The sequence below is a fragment of the Fusarium phalaenopsidis genome (genome assembly GCF_050370095.1).
Source record: "Fusarium phalaenopsidis strain FUZ10S chromosome Unknown contig_32296, whole genome shotgun sequence".
In the NCBI taxonomy this organism is placed as follows: domain Eukaryota; kingdom Fungi; phylum Ascomycota; class Sordariomycetes; order Hypocreales; family Nectriaceae; genus Fusarium; species Fusarium phalaenopsidis.
In genome coordinates this window covers 966,192-986,558 of record NW_028145408.1, presented here as the reverse complement: position 1 = coordinate 986,558, position 20,367 = coordinate 966,192, and the positions used below count along the sequence as shown (strand labels likewise).

The window sequence follows — 20,367 nt, the reverse complement described above, 5'->3', positions numbered from 1 at the left end:
CCTGCGCCCTAATTCTGCCCGCCTCTTCACTCCTGCGCTCACAACCACCCGTCTGGAATCGCCTCAGAGAACCTACCAGCGTGGAAATAGCCCCTCCACAGTGCCGTGTGTACCAGACGCTTCAACGCTGGGTATATCATGGTCGGAGCACGGGGGGGGAGATAGGAAGAGCGCATCGTCACGATGACTCGCCCGCCAGGCGCGAGCTTCGCGCAGTTCTTCCCGACGGCTCCAAAGGTAAAGGCTCAGGCTCAGAGTCGCGCAGATCGAGAGCGGGATCGCGACCGCCCCAAGACGACGTCGTCGTCGGCGTCCATCAACGGCGGCGCCTCCGACCCGACGCCAGCGTCCGCTGGGTTTGATGCCCACGCGAATGCTTCAGCCCAGCCCGCCCCTGGCCCCAACGGCCATCTTGCCGTGTCGGATTCCCTTCCCGCTCATCCTGACGACAACGGATCCCCCCTCGCAGACATCCCCAGCACCGTCGACTCGGCTAGCTCCTACAGCAGCGCCGCCTCGTCCATCTTCAGCACGTCCGCCCGGCACGGTGCCGCGGCGACTGCCACTTCGTCCCGCCTCCCCACCTCGAGCCTCACTCCCATCGCATCCAAAGATTCGCCATCCAACTCGTCGGCTACGGCGCCAACAAAGCCAGACATGTCGGCATCCCTGGCCGCCGATCGGGCCGCGAGACAATCCTCTCATAATTCCCCGGCCGTTGGTCCCAATGGCTCGATATCAGACGGACCCCTCGCCATTGAGCGCCCTCCGGCTCGAGATCCCATGCCCTCCGTCAAGGGCCTCAAGTGCACCTATGATCCGCTCCTCGATCGAGTACACAATAAGAGCGTCAGCAGAAACGCCAAACCGACCTACAAAGAGTTCGGTCGGGTACGTACAATTATATATCTTTCTCCCTTCGGGGGGGCGTCATCTGTGGTGAAGAGACTCATGGCTAATGAAACTGGTTAGGACGATGACGCCCCCCCAACAGATCCTCGGCTGTCCAAGCCTGGAGGTCGTCTGGGTTATATCAACACCGACTACTACCTCCCCAAGGCGCGCCTCCGGCCAGCGCCTGAGAACATCAAGCCTTACCCCTACGACCCCAAGACCTCCATTGGCCCTGGTCCACCGACTCAGATCGTCGTGACGAGGTATAATCCGCTGGTCCCTTTTAGCAAGGTGACAGCCATCTTTGCCACCTTTGGCGAGATCGCCGAGAGTAGCAACAAGATGCACCCAGAGACTGGCAGCTACCTCGGCTTCGCTACCATCCGTTACCGCGATTCGAAGCGCCCCGACCGACCTCGTGTTTCCGCCATCGATGCTGCTCGCCGAGCTGTGCGAACTCGTGGCATCAAAGTCGATGCTGATGTCGTGCGTGTTGACTATGATCCTGAAGGGCGTAGGAGTCGACGAATGCTTGAAGAGCATCTCAGAAGGGAAAAGGAAAGAATGGAGAAGAAGGAGAAAGAGAGGCTTGCCCAGGCAGCCCAGGCACCTCCGATCGGTCCAAAATCCACACCAGTATCGAACTTCACAAGACCTCCCCCCACCGCTCCCAAGGGGCCAGCAGCCCAGAGACCTTCTGCTGCGCCCAGCACCCCGCAGCCGACGACAACTCCAGTCCAACCCAAGGGCCATGCTGCGGTTGAAGTCAAGAACCTAGCTCCCCAACTTACAGACGAACCATACATCTACATCGCAGGCGATAGTGTCCCCGTTCTGACAAGCATCGTACCGCACATGAAGAAGCGGCTAAAGAATTACGGATTCGAAGACATTCGCCTCGACAAGTCCGGATACTACATCGTCTTTCGCAACTCCTTTACTGGCAAGTCTGAAGCTGAAAGATGTTTTCGTGCTGTTAATCACACCGAATTCTTCAACTATGACATGACCATGCAGCTCTGCCTACCTCGGCCTCGTCGGTCAGATGAGTCCCCTGATCGTCACCGGCGGGCCAGCGCGAGCCCTGATCGGAAGCCTCGCGCTGAGACAGGGCAGCGCGATGAGAGAGACAGGCGGCGAAGAGAGGAGGAGGCGGACCTCGAAGAGGAGAAAAAGCAGAGGGCTAAGAGCTTCGACCCGGTGATTGAGGCTGTGGAGGTTGTCCGTCGTGAGATGACTGAGCATCTCATTCGACACATCCGCACCAAGGTCGCTGCGCCTTTTCTCTCCGAATTCCTGGATCCTGCCAACCACGTCGCTAAGCGACGAAAGCTGAACATTGAACACCCCGACGATATCGAGGAGATACCGAGCATCGAGGACGGCAATGATAGCTCACGCGTGGGAACCCCCAACTCACGGGCCGATCCCATCGAGCGGCGAACCGGCCGCCTGGAACCCAAGGCCTTGCCGAGAATTCGAAAGACAAAGGTCAAGGGCCAGGCCCAGCGGAGCGCCTTTATTGATCCCTTCGCACGTCAACGACCTCCTGTTGCTCGGAATGCCTTCCGTTCCCTCCATCACCGTCTGCGGAGCTTGGATAGTGACGTTGAGTCCGATGACGACACCGATACTCGGGCGCTCCTCGCTCGCGAGACTGAGGAGCCCGAATCCCGTCCTCGCAGTCGCATGAGCACCGATGACGAAGCTTCCAAGGATGACTTTGCCTCTTGGGGACCTGGGGAAGACGACTCGATGACGGAGGCCAGCTTCCACATTACAGATCCGTTGATCTCCAGAAAGCGTAAGCTCGATGCCTCGGTAGAAACCGCCTTCAAGCGCCAAAAGAAGTCGGATGAGGAACTTTTCGGAGTCAAGCTCGGACAGCTTGGCACAGGCTTCGTCACTCGGGAAGATTCTGTGGACATTATCCCAGAGCCGGAAACCGGTGACGACCTTGAGAGCAGAGTATCACGGTCCGAAACTCCTGCATCGGTGATTGGAAAGACTCTCAAGAAGAAGCCCGCCAAGGCGAAGAAGAAGACCAAGAAGGCTGTGTTTGAGGAACGTGAGGCCTTGAAGCGCCAAGCTGAGACGGATTCTCAGCGTGGTGATGAGGAAGAAGTCGTGGAAGCGCCCAAGGCGGAGCCCAAGGTTGAAGAGAAGCCGCCTGCTGCAGAGCCGGTTCCAGAGCCAGTTGTGGAGAAGTATGATGAGAAGCTCCTGTCGACGGAACCCCTGACACCAGCCCTGGTATTACCTGACGACTTCAAGCCAGATTTGTCCCTCTTCCAGGGACTGGCCCTTGGTGTGAACGACAAGCCTGATGTTGCAAAGCTCTCCAAGAGATTTGCGGTCAAGGACATTGGCGACCCCGAGCTGTGGCTGTGGAAGCGTAATCGCATTAGGGAGCTTAACTCAACCCAGGGCACACTCGAGAAACCAGTGTCGATCGAGGGCTACTATGTCCCCAACCCGACTGGCTGCGCACGTACCGAGGGCGTCAAAAAGATTCTCAACTCGGAAAAGTCCAAGTACTTGCCTCACCACATCAAGGTGCAGAAGGCCCGACAAGAGCGCGAGGCGCGCTTCAAGAAGTCAGGCAAGGACGCGGCGGCTGCAGCGGCAGAGGCGGCCAAGCTCGCGGCTGAGAAGCTCATCGCCAAGGGCAACTCGCGAGCGAACCGTGCTACTAACCGGCGCTACGTCGCAGACCTGAACGATCAGAAGAAGACTCTGGGTCAAGACTCGGACGTGTTCAAGTTCAACCAGCTTAAGAAGCGCAAGAAACCCGTCAAGTTTGCCCGTTCGGCCATCCACAACTGGGGGCTCTACGCCATGGAGAACATTGCCAAGGACGACATGATCATCGAGTACGTCGGCGAGGAAGTGCGGCAGCAGATTGCCGAGATTCGCGAGAATCGCTATCTTAAGAGTGGCATCGGCAGCAGCTACCTGTTCCGCATCGACGAGAACACCGTCATCGACGCGACCAAGAAGGGCGGTATCGCCCGTTTCATCAACCACAGCTGCATGCCCAACTGCACCGCCAAGATCATCAAGGTCGAGGGAAGCAAGCGCATCGTCATATACGCGTTGCGCGACATCGCTATGAGTACATCCTCCAGTTTCCACATCCCCTATAGAATTTCGGCTAACACTATTGCCTACAGACGAAGAGTTGACCTACGACTACAAGTTCGAGCGTGAAATCGGCAGCCTCGACCGTATTCCCTGTCTCTGCGGCACGGCGGCATGCAAGGGCTTCCTCAACTGATGGATTGATTGATTGATTGATACTATAATACATTTCTCTTTTTTCAACAGCCGAAAAAGGGGTTGGGCTCTCTGTTTTACTAGTTACACCAAAGGCGAGAAGGGGGGGCATTCATCAAACGTTCAGGGGGCCTCCAAGGGGCGTTCAACCGGCCATTACCATGACTTTTTTTTCCTTTTCCTCTCCTCTTCTAATCGGCTGGAACAAGGGTCGTCTGGTTGCTATTCTCCTGTATATACCAACCAGCCCAACATGATAGACACGGAGTTTGCGGCAACTCTACCAAAATGAAGTTCAGCGTCGACGCTACCTATCCATCCACACTTGACACATCTCTATAACTTAAGTCCTCGAGTATGTAATGACAGCAATGGCAAAACAGAGCTGGAGTGTAGGTACTGGTTCCCTAACTCTCTCCATGTTGTGTACAAGACCCTTTCTCTGCCGTATTATCCTGATCCCCCTCCACGTCTTCTCCTATCAAGACAGCTCGGTAGATTCGAAGTCAGATTTTCCCCTCCCTCTAGTTGGCGTCATATTGTAGATGTCGTGTGTGCGTGCTTCTCGTTCTTGTTCGCGCCGTGTTCGTTCTATATTGGTTTTAGTCTTGTTCTTTCTTGACCCTGACTCGTCGGTCGCCGACGTCTGGAGGAGCTCTAGGTCCAAGCATCCAGTCTTGCATGGCAAGCCACTCGCTCCAGTTTGATTCGGCTGCCTGTATCTCCTCCTCAGTGACGTTTTGTAAAGGCCTCAAGAAGGGAACTGTCTGCCCGTCCGCCATGTCGTACTGGGACTTGACTTTGAGCCAGTTGTCACTCTTTGCGGCAAATAAGTAGTTTCTGCGTTCGCTCTCGTGGACGGGCCCGATTCCCTGCAGCCAGTCATCGCCAAAGAAGCCATGAAGAACAGCAGGAGAGTCGAAGCCGGTCACTACAAGACGGCGAATGTAGGGGATCAGGGTAACTTGGGTCCTCTGCAAGCCCAGAGGAATAGTACCGGAGGCTGATGCCGACGGACCTGGTCCGGACCGAGTAGGTGTCACAGGAGGAGAGTTTCCCTTCTGGAAGGGCAAGAGGATGTTGACACAAGCGGCCACAGTCTGGACGGGAGCGCTGTACTGGGCATGGTCGATGAAGTAGCGGAGGCAGGACTGGAATTGGGGATACCACTCGAAGATGTCAAACTGTGACTCTTGAAAGGGCTGTATCGGCAAGTTAGTTTAGGTAGGACTAGCTCTGAGACTGGACAAGCCAAGGGACGGTCCAAGAGCCAGCAAGCGGGGTTAAGGATAGACCACGTACGCTTTGGAATTGCATGGACATGATGGCTGACGGTAGTGGGCTCAGAATAGGGCTAAGGCATCCAACATGCTCTCCGTCACAGTTCTCAGTGACCTCGAATCAGGAGCACTTCTGGAAAAGGTGGTGTAGAGCAGAAGGGGTGTCTCTCATGGCAAAGCCACCCAAAGTAAGAACAAATGGACAGACACTTGGCAAGTGTTCAAGGTTGGAGCCGCACAGTCAGGGAAAGGTGAGGAGCTAGGCTGCGGATAAGTACTCGGCACCGTTGAGACAGGCCCGGCCCAGTACGGGGTACGGGATCAGCAGGGAGGTTGCAGGCCTCGCAGTCAGTGACTGCAGCGAGCGCAGCGACTGCGGCGTCAGCGGTGAAAGCAACGGGCAAGGAGAGGGCGACGGTGATGGGGCGCGCAGCTGAGAGCGGTTGCAAGCGCTGTGCTAGTGATTGGTCGGGGGCGAGCTGCCGGGCCAGAGTCGAGTGGATTGTAGATGGATCCCAGTATAAGTCAATTCGTAAGGAGGGCGTAAAGGCGCGGAATGGTTGGTGTAGTTGGCTGTCCGTATTAAACCCAGCCAAGCAGCAGGACGAATCTCGACCCAAGGAGACCCCTGCCTGGACCTGGACCTGTCTGCAAGATGGAGTATGTATGTAAGGAGACAGACAGGGTTAGGCTGGCAAAGATATTTCTGGAACGTGACCAGCCAAGAATGCAGCGATGTGTATGAAGCCTTGGTTGGGCAGTGCTGAGATGAAGATGGAGTAGGTAACGAGGGTTGGTGCGTGTTCTATCCTAGATATTGGTGTTGGCGAGAGATAGAGGATGCTTGCGTAAGATGACTGAGAATGGAAAGATAGGGCGACGGGACTGAAGGCGGATCCAAGCCTGGGAAGGCGCAAGAGGGTTGGTGGTTACCAAGGACGTTGTTGCCTCTATCAGCAACGGGATCTAATGCAGGAAGGTGCCTCGAGAGGAGCGGTAAACGGGCAGGTGGCGAGAAAGAGTGTCTGGGGTTTCGGCAGGTATTATACTCGGATGAGGTCAAGCATTGACATTGGCCGAGGGAAGGGACCTAGATGTCGTCGGTAGGTAGGAAGGCAGACAGCCTGGTAAGGTTGAGGTTGTGTTAGGTAGCCCAGCTCTTGCCTTTCTTTTCTCACTCGGTCTCTCCCTCCCAAACCTAGAACCTACTCAGACCTGACGTCCCTAGGCAGGTACGTAACCAACTCTGACCTGCCCCAGCACGCTACTAATGGACCTAGACCCTTCTTTCCTTCTTCCTGTCTCCCTTTTCCCTGTATGGGCAGCCGGCCGAATCACGAGTTCTCGAGGGGAAAGTGACAAGTGATAGCCAAAGGCGAGACTAGCTTCCATCTTCCTCCTCCTGACCCTCGTCCGTTCTTCTTCAGCACCCAGGCATGTCTGTCATATCATCCATCCATGGACGGTCCATCATCAACTGCCGGCTAAACCCGCCGATTCGATACCCTTCCCCTGGGGCAGACCCACGTTCGCGCCGGCGCCCACCCTCACGCCCATGCCCAGCTACGGTGGCACAGGTACAGCCCACACCCCCTCGTCGTCCGGGTCCGCTTCGAATATCTGCTGTATGTAGGTATATACGGTACGGAGCACGGGGATGGATAGTGCCCGCTCACCTCACCTCGAGAGGACCCTTGGGGCTGCACAAACCTGCCATCCATTACATGTCGGCCTGCGGCAGCCTTGCGTCGCCACACACTCGTCGTGGATGCAGCATGGCAAGGGTCCTCACTCAGGTCTCGGCTACCGACCCAGTCTGTCAGTACAGCAAACTCCCACGGCCTCTCACCCGGGCGATCGTCTCCCGCGGACGGGAGAGCTACGTCTACTCTGTATACAAATGAGTCCCTGGAAATCCTGCGTCCGCGCGCGTACGGAAGCACGTCATGACTGCCGAGGTGAGGCTTCAACCCCTGTTAAGACAAGCGGCGTTCCCGTCCGCTTGAATAGTTTGGTGGCTGGCCCATGGTTCTTTATCCCTCGACTCGACGACTGCGCCAAAAGCCCATCGCCTTGCAGCCCGGGAAGGGAACCGCAAGTATAGCACGCGCGGTATATCCTCGTGCAGGCATTCCTTCACTGTTGTGCATGCATGCTTGTGGTGCCGTACCGTGGGCTTGGGTCCCGCCCCGATCTCTATCAGCCTGCGACCAACCACGAAATCGACGTCAGAGCCCGCCAAATTTAATTATTACTCAACAAAGGCAAACCCAGGCTGAGCACCGTCCAACAGACCCTGGTCAAGCTCAAGACACGCAACGGGGACGCGGAAAGAGGCTTGTCACTAGCTAGTCGTCTTTAACTAGGGCCCAGAGCTGAGGCGTAGCAGGGGGTTGACCTCCAGGGGATCTGGTTGGCCAGTGGCCAGATCTAAATGCCCGTTCGAGATAGACGAGCTTTTTGCCTCCTCGAGGGCCATTGCCAGGTAATTATCAAGTGCTCTCTCACAGCCCAGAGACGGCAGAAATGCACTCAGTTACCTCAGCAGCGTCAGCCCGGTGCCCCCCCGGTGTCAGTTGACTCGAGCGGAGTAGGATCAATCGTCAATAATTTCTTGGCCGGCGGTTAACACGACTCGCGCCCACCGCGGGCAAGTCCTCGGCAAACCATTGTCCTCGACGGGACCGAGATGAGCTGCCCCTATTCCCGCGTCGCCCATCACGGCTCAGGTTTGCGATCGCAAGTCATGAATGGCACACAGCTACATAAAAGCAGGGATTTCAGCCAGCAGCAAGGATACACATATCGGAACAAGAAAAAGCAATGGAAAAAAGCAAGTCAGCGACGATGTCACACTCGTCCCCGATGGACCCGGTCGATTGGAAATCGACCTGTTCCCTCCAGCCAGCACCCACCTACATGTACATACCTACTGTACAGCTTTAGGTGCTGCAGCTGCAATGATATGACTGGCGGCTTGAGCGGGACAACGAACCGAGTGAAACGAACTGTTGGTCAACACCGATGGTGGCCAACAAGGACCCTTTGAACTTCAGGCCATCAAGGATGGAATGGCGATGATACACTGCGCGGGTGACAAGCCCCATTCAGCAACAATGACGATGCATCGTCTGTGGGGCGTGGGCTCAGCTCTCTGCCACTGTGCTCGAGAAAAGATACTCCTTGCCTCGGTTGTATTAATCGACTGCTCATCATTGACGTTAGTCGGGGATCATTTGTTGCCAAAACGAATATGTTCCAGGCGCTGTCCTAGCAGTTTAGCTAGGCTTCTCGACTCCAGCAGGTCAGACCAGATTTCGCGTCCATTGACGCCAGGAATAGGGGAATTGGACTCACCAGGCTGTCGACGACAGCTCAAGGATCAAAGAAAAATCTGCTTGATGTCAGCCGGCCCCTTGATGGCTTTTTCGCCACTAGCCGGTCCACTCCAATCGTGCAAGTGGGCATCCATGCTTGGCTCTCCGGAGTCTTTTGTCTTCTAGACTCGGGCATATTGACATTCTGGATAGAAACGTATATCGCACCAGCCACACTACTGGACAGTACTCTCAGTCGGCTCTCTTTGGAGCTCCAGCGATCAGATATCTACCTGGGGTGTGCGACAATGGCCGCTGAACCGCCGTGGGCATGTCAAGACGAGAGCCCTACGGTACCAGGGGATCTGAGGACTGGGCGCCGCGCAGCCCTGCTGATTGGCGGCAACCCCCTGGAGTTCCCAGGGTGGTCCCAGTGTGATTGAAGGCTCCCAACAAGTGCTGGGACAGACTTGAGGTGGGATCTACGACTAGTTCCGCAGGTGTGGCGGCACGGTTACCATCCCTTCGGACTCCATCGACGTGCCCGTCGAACAGGGGCCGGCGCCAGATGAACGCGCCAACACGCTACCCGGGCCGCTGTCCAATGCCCTCGTGCTATCTGGGTAGTTGGATCACGGGTGACGCACTTTTCAGCTGCGTCTAGCACCGCCAGATCTTGGTTGAAAAAGCAACAAGCTTGCAATGTCCCCATGCCCCCGAGACAGACAGATCGGTGTCGACCACAGTGCCGGCCCCGGGAGGGGTTGCAAGGGTTGGATGTGTTATTTCCAAACTAACAAGGACGTACTGGTACTCGTTTGGCACAACCCAATGGCGACTGCGGCATGTATCTCGAGAACCTGCTCTGCTCCGGGTCTGTCGGTTCCCTGCCAACGGCCAAGCAATTCTGGTTCCAAGGAGAGGCCCATATTCGCGCGATTGGCATATCAATCAATGGGTAGAGGCTAAAGGGTTCCAATATGCTCGACCCTTGCAACCAGGACGCAGTCGAAAGCGCCAGGAAGCGGCGCGATGCAGTCTATCCGCCATGCTAGCGAAGCAGGCGCCACCACCATGCGGTTTGGTTGAGCAGCAGCGAGCTGTCTGGGCCGCCAACCGAGGCTCCTTGATGCATGCACGGCGTGGACATGGTCCAGTAGGCAAGGCAAGTCTGGGCGTTTCACGGAACGGAACCCAAGGAGCCTTGGCCACGAGGTTCGACTGCGGATTTGAGTTTTGAGGCTCCAAACCAAACCGAACCCAACCCTGGGCCTGGACCCAGCTGAAAGCTGCAGGGTGGCATGGCAGGGGAGCAGTGTGTCGACAGATGGACATGGGGAGTTGCAGGTGTCGTTTGGCGAATCATGAGCTTATGCTTTCAGATCTGGTGTGGCAACCAGATACGACCTGTCAACTTGGCCGAATGAAAGTTTGACAGGCTCCCTTGCAGGGTGGTGCACGAGTTTGACACTCGATCGGGATAATGGTTGCGATGCTGGAACACGATCAACTCGATCGACTATCCAATCTGGTTCAGTTGGGGGCCGTAGCAACACCAAGCTCACCAGCGTTCTCGCTGACCGGTCAGTGACGGGGCCACATGATGATGCGACAAAGACTCACCGGGGAATATGCGACTGCTCCTTGGAGATTGAATGGAGGATAAGGGAGTCGGGCCCCTTGCAAGGCTGTCTCAAACGTACACTCGGAAAGAGAAGATGCCGACGACTTTGAACTTGACTAGTGTTGTTCATTTCGACGCACCATGTCGTCTCCTACATAGCATGGCGAGGCGAAGCGGGTCGAGTCGATGGCCAAGGAAAGGAGATGGTATTAATGGCGATGCTGCCAAGTGCAAATTGACCCGACGATCTCACTCGGTGAGGGATGGGCTCCAGATAAACATAGCACGGTTCCGGAAGCTCAACCAAAGGATTAGAGAGGAAAGAGGAAAGACGAGGCGGATAGGAACCACGACAGCCAAGCCACGAAGCGTCACAGGACAGAGGCAGCCTTGAGGGTGCATAGGGCGTGTCCATCGGATGCCATGCCAAGCCAGGCTGCGATGTGGTTGTCAAATACGATATCGGAAAGTTTCCATGTCAAAACCAAAGGTGGGTTCCCAGGACCCTGGGAATGTCAGTCTGATGACGGTGACGTTCTGCGGTGTGCTGGATCGAGGGCACGCTGGATCTCTTGTGCTACCCCAGACGAGACCAGGCCAGCAGTCTCATCTCGTCACAGCGAACCCGACTGTTACACTGACGATCTCCAGTGTGTTGTTGGACGCTAGCTCGTGGGCTCAAGCCTCCAGGGGGCACGGCAGAGGTGAAGCGTGTAAGGCTGGCGACATGGCATGGCACGACCAATGGGTATATTTCGATGGCCGTTTCCAACGCCACAGGTGGCCATCTCTCAAACTGGCAAACGCGCCCACGTCCTGGCTTCCGATGCAAAGACGCCAAGACCAGGGCTTTTGGCCTTGTGTGACACGAGAGAAGAGATGGATGCTTGGGGGTGGCTGCTCTGTTGCCGTTATTGTCTTCGACATGCACATACATACAGGCACATTCAGCCATGTTGGATCGGCAGCGACTTCGGGGCCGAAAATTTACGGACTTTTTATTATGACGCGTCAGACCAGATCAGATCCATGGAGAAGAAGGAAGCCATCAATGATGAAGACTTTGGATGTGGCGTTGAGGCTTGCCTTGCCGCCCTTGGCCTTGGCCTTGTGCTACCTACGTACGGCGCGGTGTGGCCACCGTCTTCTCCCTTCCAATCAAGAATTCCTGGGGCAGAGGCAGGTTTCCTGGTTCATCGGCGCCGAGCTCCATCATGGCTACGTGATGCTATGCAAGGGGACAGGCAAGTTGGAATCTTGGGCATTCGATGGTGCGAGGTGAATTCCCCTGCCTGTCGTCTAGTTGACTCTTGCCTCTTGCCTCTTGCCTCTACTCTTCCCTAACTTGGGAGACTCACCAGGGAAGGGCAGACACATTGCTAGGCGGACTGGGCTATGTTGTATTTGTGAATAACAGAGCTGGCAAGCAGATGCACATGGTATGCAGGAGTCACGGTCACTCAGCAAGCTGTGTTGTGTTGAGCCAACAGACAGAAGCTTTATGGACAATATTCATTCATCCTGCGAGTGCCTTTCCTATCAGCTCCTTGGCTCGGTCACTGTGGTTCATCTCGAGGGCTAGTTGATGTCCCTTTTCGCCCATCTTTCCCCAGGTCTTGCGAAGAATGTTAACCATCTTGTCTTCGTCGAGGTCCGACTTGCTCTCAAAGTCGTCAAACTGGTCATCAAGGAAGACCAGACAGGCTACATCCTCGAGGACCTGAGTTTCCTCGTCAGACTTGAGATCCTCTTTCCGGATCAGGGCGGCCACACGGGCTCGATCCGCCTCGGGGATTGGGGGTTGGATTTCTGGTGAGGCCAGCAACTCGGCAACTTGAACGGCGGCCTGGGCCTTGAGCTTTGCGCGCCAAGTGAGATAACCCGGGCGGGTCATCGGATAGCTGCTTCGAGGGATCTCCCATCTATGAGGATTTGGTGAGTCTCATGAAGCCATGGCGAGTTGGGACAAGGCACAAACCTCCTGAAGTGCTGAGCCCGACAAGCGAGCTGGAGCACAGGGCTAGCGGATGGGGACCGGAGAGCGAGCCACTTGGTCATCTTTTGAGCATAGTCAAGTTCGTAGGGAAGAGTGGTTCCATCGGGTCCTGAAGCTGTCCTCGGGTCCTCGGCATGGGCAGCGTCGATGAGCTCAAGGCCCCGAGCGTACTCGGCAGGGAGGGGAGGTAAGGAGTCGGGCATTGTGTCAGTACTTGAACTCCTTATAGAGTCTCAACTTGGGCCCTCGAAGCCTAAACGTGTGTTTGATAAAATGAGTGGTGTTTCGACAGATGGAGGCAGAGGATAGGTAGTGCGAGTCAAGCGATATCGTGATGTTGAGCGAGTTGCGGGATGAGTCAGCGAAAATGGCGACAGCCCTATTGGGTCGTGATCAGACTAAGCTGTATCGCCAGAACAATATACTTAATCTGGACTTGGTTATTACCTTGAGGAGATTACTGTTCTCTGAGGTATGTCCCAAGTTCTGTGACTTGTGGTGTTGTTTTGGGACTTGAATGCCGTTGTTGTGTTGAAACCATTGTTCTCTAGAGTGTGCCCAAGACTCCCTTTGACTCCCTAAGGAGAGTGGCATGGTGAACAATAGTTATTGCTGTTGAAGGCAATGGATTGTGTTCTGCTGCACAGTGAATCACTGTCGATTCTTGGTGGCCGAAGGTGTCGAGGCGGCGGGGGAGTAGAGTGTCGCTTGGTCAACTGGAGCAACAATAAGAAGCACCACGAGACCGCATCAACAGCTCGTAGGTGATCTGAACAATAGCTAAGAAGTATTTGATATCTCTAGATAAATATCTAATTGTTGGTTGGTCTGTTAAACAATCCTTTCGTGCTGAGCACAACTCTCAGTTGTGTATGCATCAACTCTGTCCGCATTGTTTACTAGCTTTGCCAACTGCCCGGCACCCGCACTCAGAGTCCAGGTAGAAAACGACTGCAGTGACGGCCCTGACACTGCTCGACGGCCGTATGCTGCAGCCTTGAGATGGCTCAAAAAGCTCGACTCTCTCCAACCTCTTCTCCTCCTCTTCCTTCTCCCACACACAACACAACCCTTTCCAGCATCTCGAGATCTTGGGGGTTATTTCTTGCCTTTGCTTCTTGATCACGAGTATCTCCTTCATCGCTTGGATCATTGCGATATTCTTCATCTCTCGTATCGCTTTGGAGCCACAACCTTTCAGGCTTCCGGGCCCATCTGCCCGTTTACCCAGGAACCCTTTCCTCCTCTTCTCTCCCCTCTTGCGCCCGAAGTATCTCCATTCACCTCTTGAGGCATTGCAGCAAGTCTTCTTCTTTTCTGATCCTGCGACCGAGCGGCAGGTCTTGATCCTTCTTCCCCTTTACCTTCATACCGTCTCGAATACCCTTCTTCTCTTCTGCGAAGCATCCCTCATCCACCACCTCGAAGGTCGCGTCGGAGATCCATCATCGTCTATCACTCTCGAGCCTTTGGTGCTTCCAAGCCCACCTCTATCATTCACTTTTATTCACCCCAAGCTCAGAGTCTTCTGTACTCGTCATCATCCTACCTCCTCCACACGAAGGTCGGGGGACATACTTCCTCGCTCATCATCACTCCTCTCCCCAACCCAAGACGCGCAACCAACAACATACTTGAACGGCTTGTTCTTTCATCATGCGTCGTATGCGTCGTGGTAAACGTCCGGCGCCCTTGACGCCGCGAAGCTTCCATGCAGCTATCGCCGAAGTCGTCAGAGGCTACGATCCCGCTGCACCAGGACCATGCAAGGGCCAGGGGGCTTCAGCTGTCCAGCCTCCTAACGAACTGCATGGAACGCCAGTCGTTAGCCCGCCTGTTGTCCAGGCACCTTACGAGCTTGACGGGACTCCTATCGACCCCTCTTCTCAAAACGGAAGCACTTGTGTCAAGGGATGTGACAAGAAGTGTCCCAAGAACAAGTGTGTAAAGGCTACACGCCGTACAGTCTCTTTCAGAGACGACAGTTCTACCCAGGCCGAGACCAGCGAGTCCGAGGCGCAAACCAGCGAAGGCAGCAGCAAGGCGCCTTCCGAGGCCAAGAACACCAACAGCAACAAATCCTCCAATGAAAACTCCGCCGAGGAAGAGTCTGAATCACAAACTGGTGAGGCCTCAGCTTCAGAGGCAGAGGCAAGCTCGGCCAATGAGGACCCGGACTGGACGATCTCACAGGACTGCCTCCTTCGCGGGATGAAGGAGGGCGACTCACCACTCCTCTGGACCGAGATCGCGACCGCTCTGGGAAAAACAAAGACCGAGGTGGCTGATCGCTGGAACCTCATCAAGGACCTTCCAACAAAGGAAGATCCCGAGGGTTCTTCTCCCGACGATACCACGGATTCAAATGATGACACCAGCGGCGATGCCGATGATGAATCCGAGAGTGACACCGACCAAGAGTCAGATGATGAAGATGAAGAAGACGAAGAAGTCGAAGTTGAAGAGTCTGACTATGAAGAAGACGAAGAGTCTGAGGAAGACTCCGATGTTGACTATGACGACTCTGATGATGACGACGAAGAGTACGAAGAAGTCAACACCAAGGGCAAAGGAAAGAGTCCCATCCACAACAAGTGGCATACCGGAATCCGCAACGAAAAGATTGCCGCCGAGAACAAGCAGGCAAAGGCCAACGCAAAGGCCAAGACCGCTCAGCAGGGTGACCACTCCTCATCCGGCGAAGATGCTTCGTCTGAGTCGTCCGATGTCGAATCCAGCAGCTCCGATTCCCAGGTCATCGTCGGTGATTCCGACAAGCGCGCTGACATGCGCTATCTCCAGGACCGTGTGTACAAGTTGCTCTACCCGCCAGAGATTCACCCCGAACCAGACGAGAACTTCTGCCAGAAGGACTGCGAGCTTCTCGGTTCTATTGATAGCAAATACAAGAAGAACCGCTGGCTTGAAATGCAGGCAAACTTCTTCAACGTCACAAGTCGCCTGATCCCTCTGGAGTTGATCCGTGCCAAGTGTGAGCGCGCTGAGGCCGAACGTACCGAGAAGGAGGCCAGACGTGCCAAGAGGGCCACTAAGCGTGAGAAGGAAGACCGCGAAAAGGTCAAGGAGTGGATTCAAGACGTTCCTGGTGAGGATGACTCCAACGATTCTGGTGAGCTCGAGGAAGAAGAGGACTCTGGGGAGTCTGGCGAGGAATCTGGTGAAGAATCCGGTGAAGTGTCTGATGAGGATTCTGAGGATTCTGAAGAAGACTCTGACGACTCTGATGACTCTTCGGATTCCAAGTCTTGAGCAGGACCAGAGTGAGCCCACGAGTATCTTGTTGCGTGAGTGCTGCTCACGGTCCAAAAAGGATCATGACGATCTAGGGAATAATCAGGTAGTGGTGTTCTTGTTGCGAGTCTCATAGAGAGACACGGTCAAGGCAAAGATCGAGTGCGATGATGGGTCGAGGTTGGTCGAGGAGAGTTGGACCATGTCGAGATTTTACCTCTAGAGTTGTTCCCGGATTAGATTAGATCTTGATCGATTGTTGCATCTTCGTTAGATGGCGTTTCGATGGATATTCATAGATCCCTATTCGATAGACATCCGATTAGACATAGACAGACAACAAACAAGACTCGTTCGACCCCTTTTAAATCAGATTCAGATAAACCACATGTCGATGCAAACGTCCTGGGTATTGTCAATAAACATGCTAGGTACTCTTACATCTATCAGACAAGCCCGGTCAATCAATAAATCAGTCAGCCAATGCAAACAGAACCTCTCCTCCCTCCGTGATACCTTCTGTTCTATTTTCCTATCGCCAACAGCCGAGACCCTACAACATGAAAACAGATCATCAATAGATAAATGAATACGTAGAAAAGTAAACGCACATGCATATCAGAGTCCGGAAATATTTGGGTATCAAACAACAGAGTAGAAGTGAAGAAGAAAATGCACATCAAACGCTAAGGGGAAATTAGTCCTCGCGTTGCGCCAACATGGATGTGTCCACTCCACGGCTCACAAGTAGATGGCAAGGTGAGACCGACTGGCTGCGTGAAACAACATCCGAAGCCGTACCTATGCTGTCGTTCCTCCCTCTCAACCGTGTCGTGAGGGGCTCCGAGCGCGTGTCCTGTCTAGGATTGCCCATCGGTCAATCGATGGACCCGTATGTGCCGTGAGCTGATTCAATCTAGGCCCTCCTGTTGATCATGTCTGAGAATCCCCACACGTTGCCGTGTCGTGTGTGCGTGTGTGTGTGTAGTGCCGTGCCGCGCGGAACGGCCCGCTGAAACTGATTCAACCCCAAGTGTTGACTTCTTGGCGCGCCCGTCGTGACTCAAAATGATCTGTCGTCGTTCCAACTCTGGTGTGGTGCAACCAATGCCTGGGTCCAAGCAGTGTCGTGTCAGTCTGTCCCTGCTCGCATCAAGTTGCCCATGCCGCGAGCAAGTATCCAGACCCGACCTGAAGCTTCTCCCCGGCTCCCACAACCTCCCAAGAGTGCTCGCGATTATGCGCCCGCGATCAAAGCATTACAAATTTCCAACAAATCTCCCGCGGCGACTCTTCATATAGGGTTCTCCATCCCGGGGACTGCGGTAATTCCAGGCGCAGGGCTCTGGTTCGATGCTGACGCTCTGCTGCCACGCAGGTTGCCACTAGACCCGAGACCACGCTTCATCATCTTGCCAAGGACCGTAACCAATTCGCAAGCGTCGCCAAACATGTCGTCGTCCATTCCTTCGGTAGCTTCATAAACTTCCGCGATGGTGTCCTTGGCGAGCTTCCGACTTGCCTCGGCGTCGTGGACACATTCGTACAAGAAGGCGGCATACTCAGTCTTGACTGAGAGTCGGAGGGAGTGCGATCCCCAAAGAAGAGAGTCGGCAAGCTGGATGGCCTCGAGGAAGTGCTGTTTCGCCTCTGGGAGATAGTCCTTGGCTGGGATGAGAAAGCTGGGGGAGAGAGGCATGTTTCGGTCCTCGAATCCTGGAGGCGGCATAACAGGGCCTCCCTCTAGAGGGTGAGTTGGTTGTACCGAAGAAGGTCTCGAGTCAACCTCCAAGTCAATGGCCCGTCCTTTTCCCTTGTCCAACCGTGGCGTCAGAGAAGCTGTGACGTCTGGCGTATACCTGCCCAAGTTTGACACTACAGGTTGGTTGCCAAACAGGGCATAGATGTGAGAGAAAGAAGCACGAAGCTTGTAGGCAAGAACCTTGAGTTCACCATAGTTTCCAACCATGGGGATGACGTACTGCTCGAGCATTGTCCTGCCCTCGCGGGAGAGCCAGATGATGCGCAAGATGCGACGCACGGCATTTGGGGATGGCTCATAGTCGGGACGGCGCTGCTTCTTGGCTGCGACAAGCTGCTCAGCAAGATTCAGAGACAAGCCCAGAATCTTGAAGAGCATCGAGGCCAGGAGGGGGTTGTCATTCTCGACAGCCTTGGCCAGCTTGCCGAGAAACTTTTGGTCAACCTCGGAGGACGCCATGCAGTCCAGCACAGAGTTTCAAGGGGATAGTTGAAGCAGGTCAAACTAGACTCAGAGGATCCACGGCTGAGACTAGGGGATTGGTTCAGTCTCGGTATGTCGACCAGGGGAACAGAGGGGCGACGAGGGTGGGAAGGGAATAGCCTCGCATATGAATCAAAGCACGAGTAACAGGCGTCATGGACAGGAGCAGATCAGGAGGAAGCAGGGAAACAGGAGAAATGGAGGCAGGAATGAAGAGGTTGGCTGGACTAACCGGTACCGAGATCCACAGCTGCAGAGAGACGCACGGCGGGAACGAAGCGAAGTGCAGGTCGTTGCGGCACGGCGCAGGAGCTCGCGCAATGCAGCCCGATGAGAGGCAGCCAGAGCAGCCTAGAGACAGGAGGCGAAAGGCTACTTGGTCCGCAGAGGGGCGACTCTACGGGTCGGCCAGCCAAGTTGAAGGTGCGCGCGCGACAGCTGGCAGGCTTTGATTGGGTCCGAGACGAAGTGGTGATGGTTGGCTCCAGAGGAGCGATGAGATGAGATTCGAAGATCCAGAACGAGAGCGTCAGGACAAGAACGAGTGACTGATGACGCTTGAACGGCGCAGAATCGATTACCGAGTGCTCCTGGGACCAATTGACCTATTTCGAGATCAGAGGCGAACGGTACACACGAGGGCGCATGCGCATGAACGACCCAGGGCCCAGCTTCAACTGAACTGAACGTACGGTACGGTACACTGACGACGAATGAGACGCAGGCGGGCAAACGAACGCGTGAAACTGGGAGCCAGCAACCACAGGACTACAATGGAGGACTCGGCAGAAAACGAGAGACTAGCAGCGAAGAGCAAACGCGAAGGCGGCGACACCGGATAGCATGGCGGAGGAACGACAGGACAGCAGGCTCGTTGGGGGATGTTGATATAGCGGCCGGCCAGTCGCGCGCTGGGTTGAGGTGTGAGCGCGAACGAGCGAGTGTGAGTGAGAGTCGCCCAGCAGGCAGAGGGAACGTGAGACGTGGGTGCAGTCAGGTCCAAAGCAAGAAGCCGAGGCGTCCTCAGGTCCAGCGAATGGGCAGGGCAGGCGGTGAGCAGCGCGGGCGACAGGCCTAGCAAGACGGTCAGCGGGCTGCCGACTGGGGGTCTTTGTCCCAATACTGGGTCTGCGAGATGGCCTGTCAGGCTAGACAAGGGACCCCGAGCCCGAAAGAGGCACCACTATCGCCAATGCACCACTGGGCGCCGGTGCAGGTGGCCAGGGGCTTGTCTAGTCGGATCGAGTCCTCGAGGATGTTGGCGATAGAACCAGGGACGACGACGAAATGCGGGTAGCAGTTGTCGAAGCCTCAGACGGGGAGCTTTGACAACGGTACGGTGACGAGGGACAAGAACGGATGACTGACGCTTGGTCCAATCGAAAGACGACTGAATGATACGGTTGACGAGTTCAAAGCTTCGGATGAAGTGCTCGAGAGGTGTCACGCGTTCAGCAGATGTCAATGCTTTCTAGGTGCTGGCTGTACAGCAGTTGAGGCAGATGCAAGAGGCGAAACGATTGGTGAGTGAGTAAACAAAAGCCGCGCCAAATCGATGAGCCGCAAGGGTGCGCTGTCAGGGCAGCTCCAACCGCTGCAGTCGATGCTGATGCTGATGGGCCGAATCTCGAAGATGCGAACCGTACGAGGAGAACGAACAGTTCAATCTTTCGCAGATATAAGATATGAGCAGAGAAAAGTAATATTCGAGGTTGGAGATGAGACCACAGAGCAGACAAAAATAACACGCGCACTGAACGCACGGGGCGACGCGGCACGACGCGGTACCGTACGGGGAACCCGGCTCCCTGGGACCTGAACCTTACTGCAGGGTGGGCGGACAAAATAGGAGGAGCCTGTGAAAAAAGAGAGAACCACAACACGAAGATGGCCAAGAGTAAAAAAATAAAAAGTGCGATGAGGCTGTCGTTGGCGGCGGGGACGAGGTTGAACTTTGCTTGACAAGAGTTAAAAAAGAAAAGAGGAAAAGAAATTATGTCGCTCGGCAAGATCGGGTGGAAATGAGGTCTTCTTGCACGGCAGGCGCGTTCCTTCCCTCTCTTTTTTTTTTTTTTTCTTCATTCATGATCGTGGACATGATGAGCAACAGGGAAGGAACCATGGAGCCTTGTTTCTTTTGCCGGCCAAAGGGAATTGCATGTCTCCTTTCGTTTTTACCATGTGATAGAAACGTCACGGTTCATCTAATCTCGCCCAGTTTCCTCTTCTGGACTTTTGCCGACTCGACTCGAGTCTTCTCTTCTTGTTATACGCGACATCCGTTCACTTACACGCCTCGTTCGCCATGTTTAATACGAATACTCCGTCCGCTTCGTACTTCCCTCCCCTTCTGTCCTCCCTTCTTGCGGCTTCGATTCCGCTCCGTCCCTTGGTGCAAATCCTCTCTCTCTCTCTCTGAACACATCCCTGTCAGCTGTACCCTGCCCGAAAAAAAACATGACGGGCATCAAAATGTCAGCCAG

The 20,367-nt window shown here is 55.0% G+C and overlaps 5 protein-coding genes across 5 annotated transcripts; 2 read left to right on the top strand and 3 right to left on the bottom strand.

The window, feature by feature from the left end:
• Nucleotides 1-183: 183 nt before the first annotated feature.
• On the top strand, nucleotides 184-4,171 carry LRP88_05886 (histone methyltransferase SET1; the record flags this gene model as incomplete). The annotated part of the gene is made up of 3 exons (XM_083242429.1): nucleotides 184-891; nucleotides 973-4,009; nucleotides 4,068-4,171. 3 exons carry the CDS (start codon nucleotides 184-186, stop codon nucleotides 4,169-4,171), a joined length of 3,849 nt encoding a protein of 1,282 aa, XP_083101365.1.
• Nucleotides 4,172-4,772: 601 nt separating this feature from the next.
• Nucleotides 4,773-5,493, bottom strand: LRP88_05885 (uncharacterized protein; the record flags this gene model as incomplete). The annotated part of the gene is made up of 3 exons (XM_083242428.1): nucleotides 4,773-5,101; nucleotides 5,189-5,372; nucleotides 5,473-5,493. The coding sequence occupies 3 exons, from the start codon at nucleotides 5,491-5,493 to the stop codon at nucleotides 4,773-4,775; spliced, it is 534 nt and encodes a 177-aa protein (XP_083101364.1).
• Nucleotides 5,494-11,907: 6,414 nt separating this feature from the next.
• LRP88_05884 (DUF4202 domain-containing protein) lies at nucleotides 11,908-12,590 on the bottom strand (the record flags this gene model as incomplete). Its single annotated transcript, XM_083242427.1, has 2 exons — nucleotides 11,908-12,313; nucleotides 12,370-12,590. 2 exons carry the CDS (start codon nucleotides 12,588-12,590, stop codon nucleotides 11,908-11,910), a joined length of 627 nt encoding a protein of 208 aa, XP_083101363.1.
• A 1,453-nt stretch (nucleotides 12,591-14,043) lies between these two features.
• Nucleotides 14,044-15,657, top strand: LRP88_05883 (uncharacterized protein; the record flags this gene model as incomplete). The annotated part of the gene is made up of 1 exon (XM_083242426.1): nucleotides 14,044-15,657. The coding sequence occupies one exon, from the start codon at nucleotides 14,044-14,046 to the stop codon at nucleotides 15,655-15,657; it is 1,614 nt and encodes a 537-aa protein (XP_083101362.1).
• Nucleotides 15,658-16,933: 1,276 nt separating this feature from the next.
• LRP88_05882 (uncharacterized protein) lies at nucleotides 16,934-17,860 on the bottom strand (the record flags this gene model as incomplete). Its single annotated transcript, XM_083242425.1, has 1 exon — nucleotides 16,934-17,860. One exon carries the CDS (start codon nucleotides 17,858-17,860, stop codon nucleotides 16,934-16,936), a length of 927 nt encoding a protein of 308 aa, XP_083101361.1.
• Nucleotides 17,861-20,367: the final 2,507 nt, after the last annotated feature.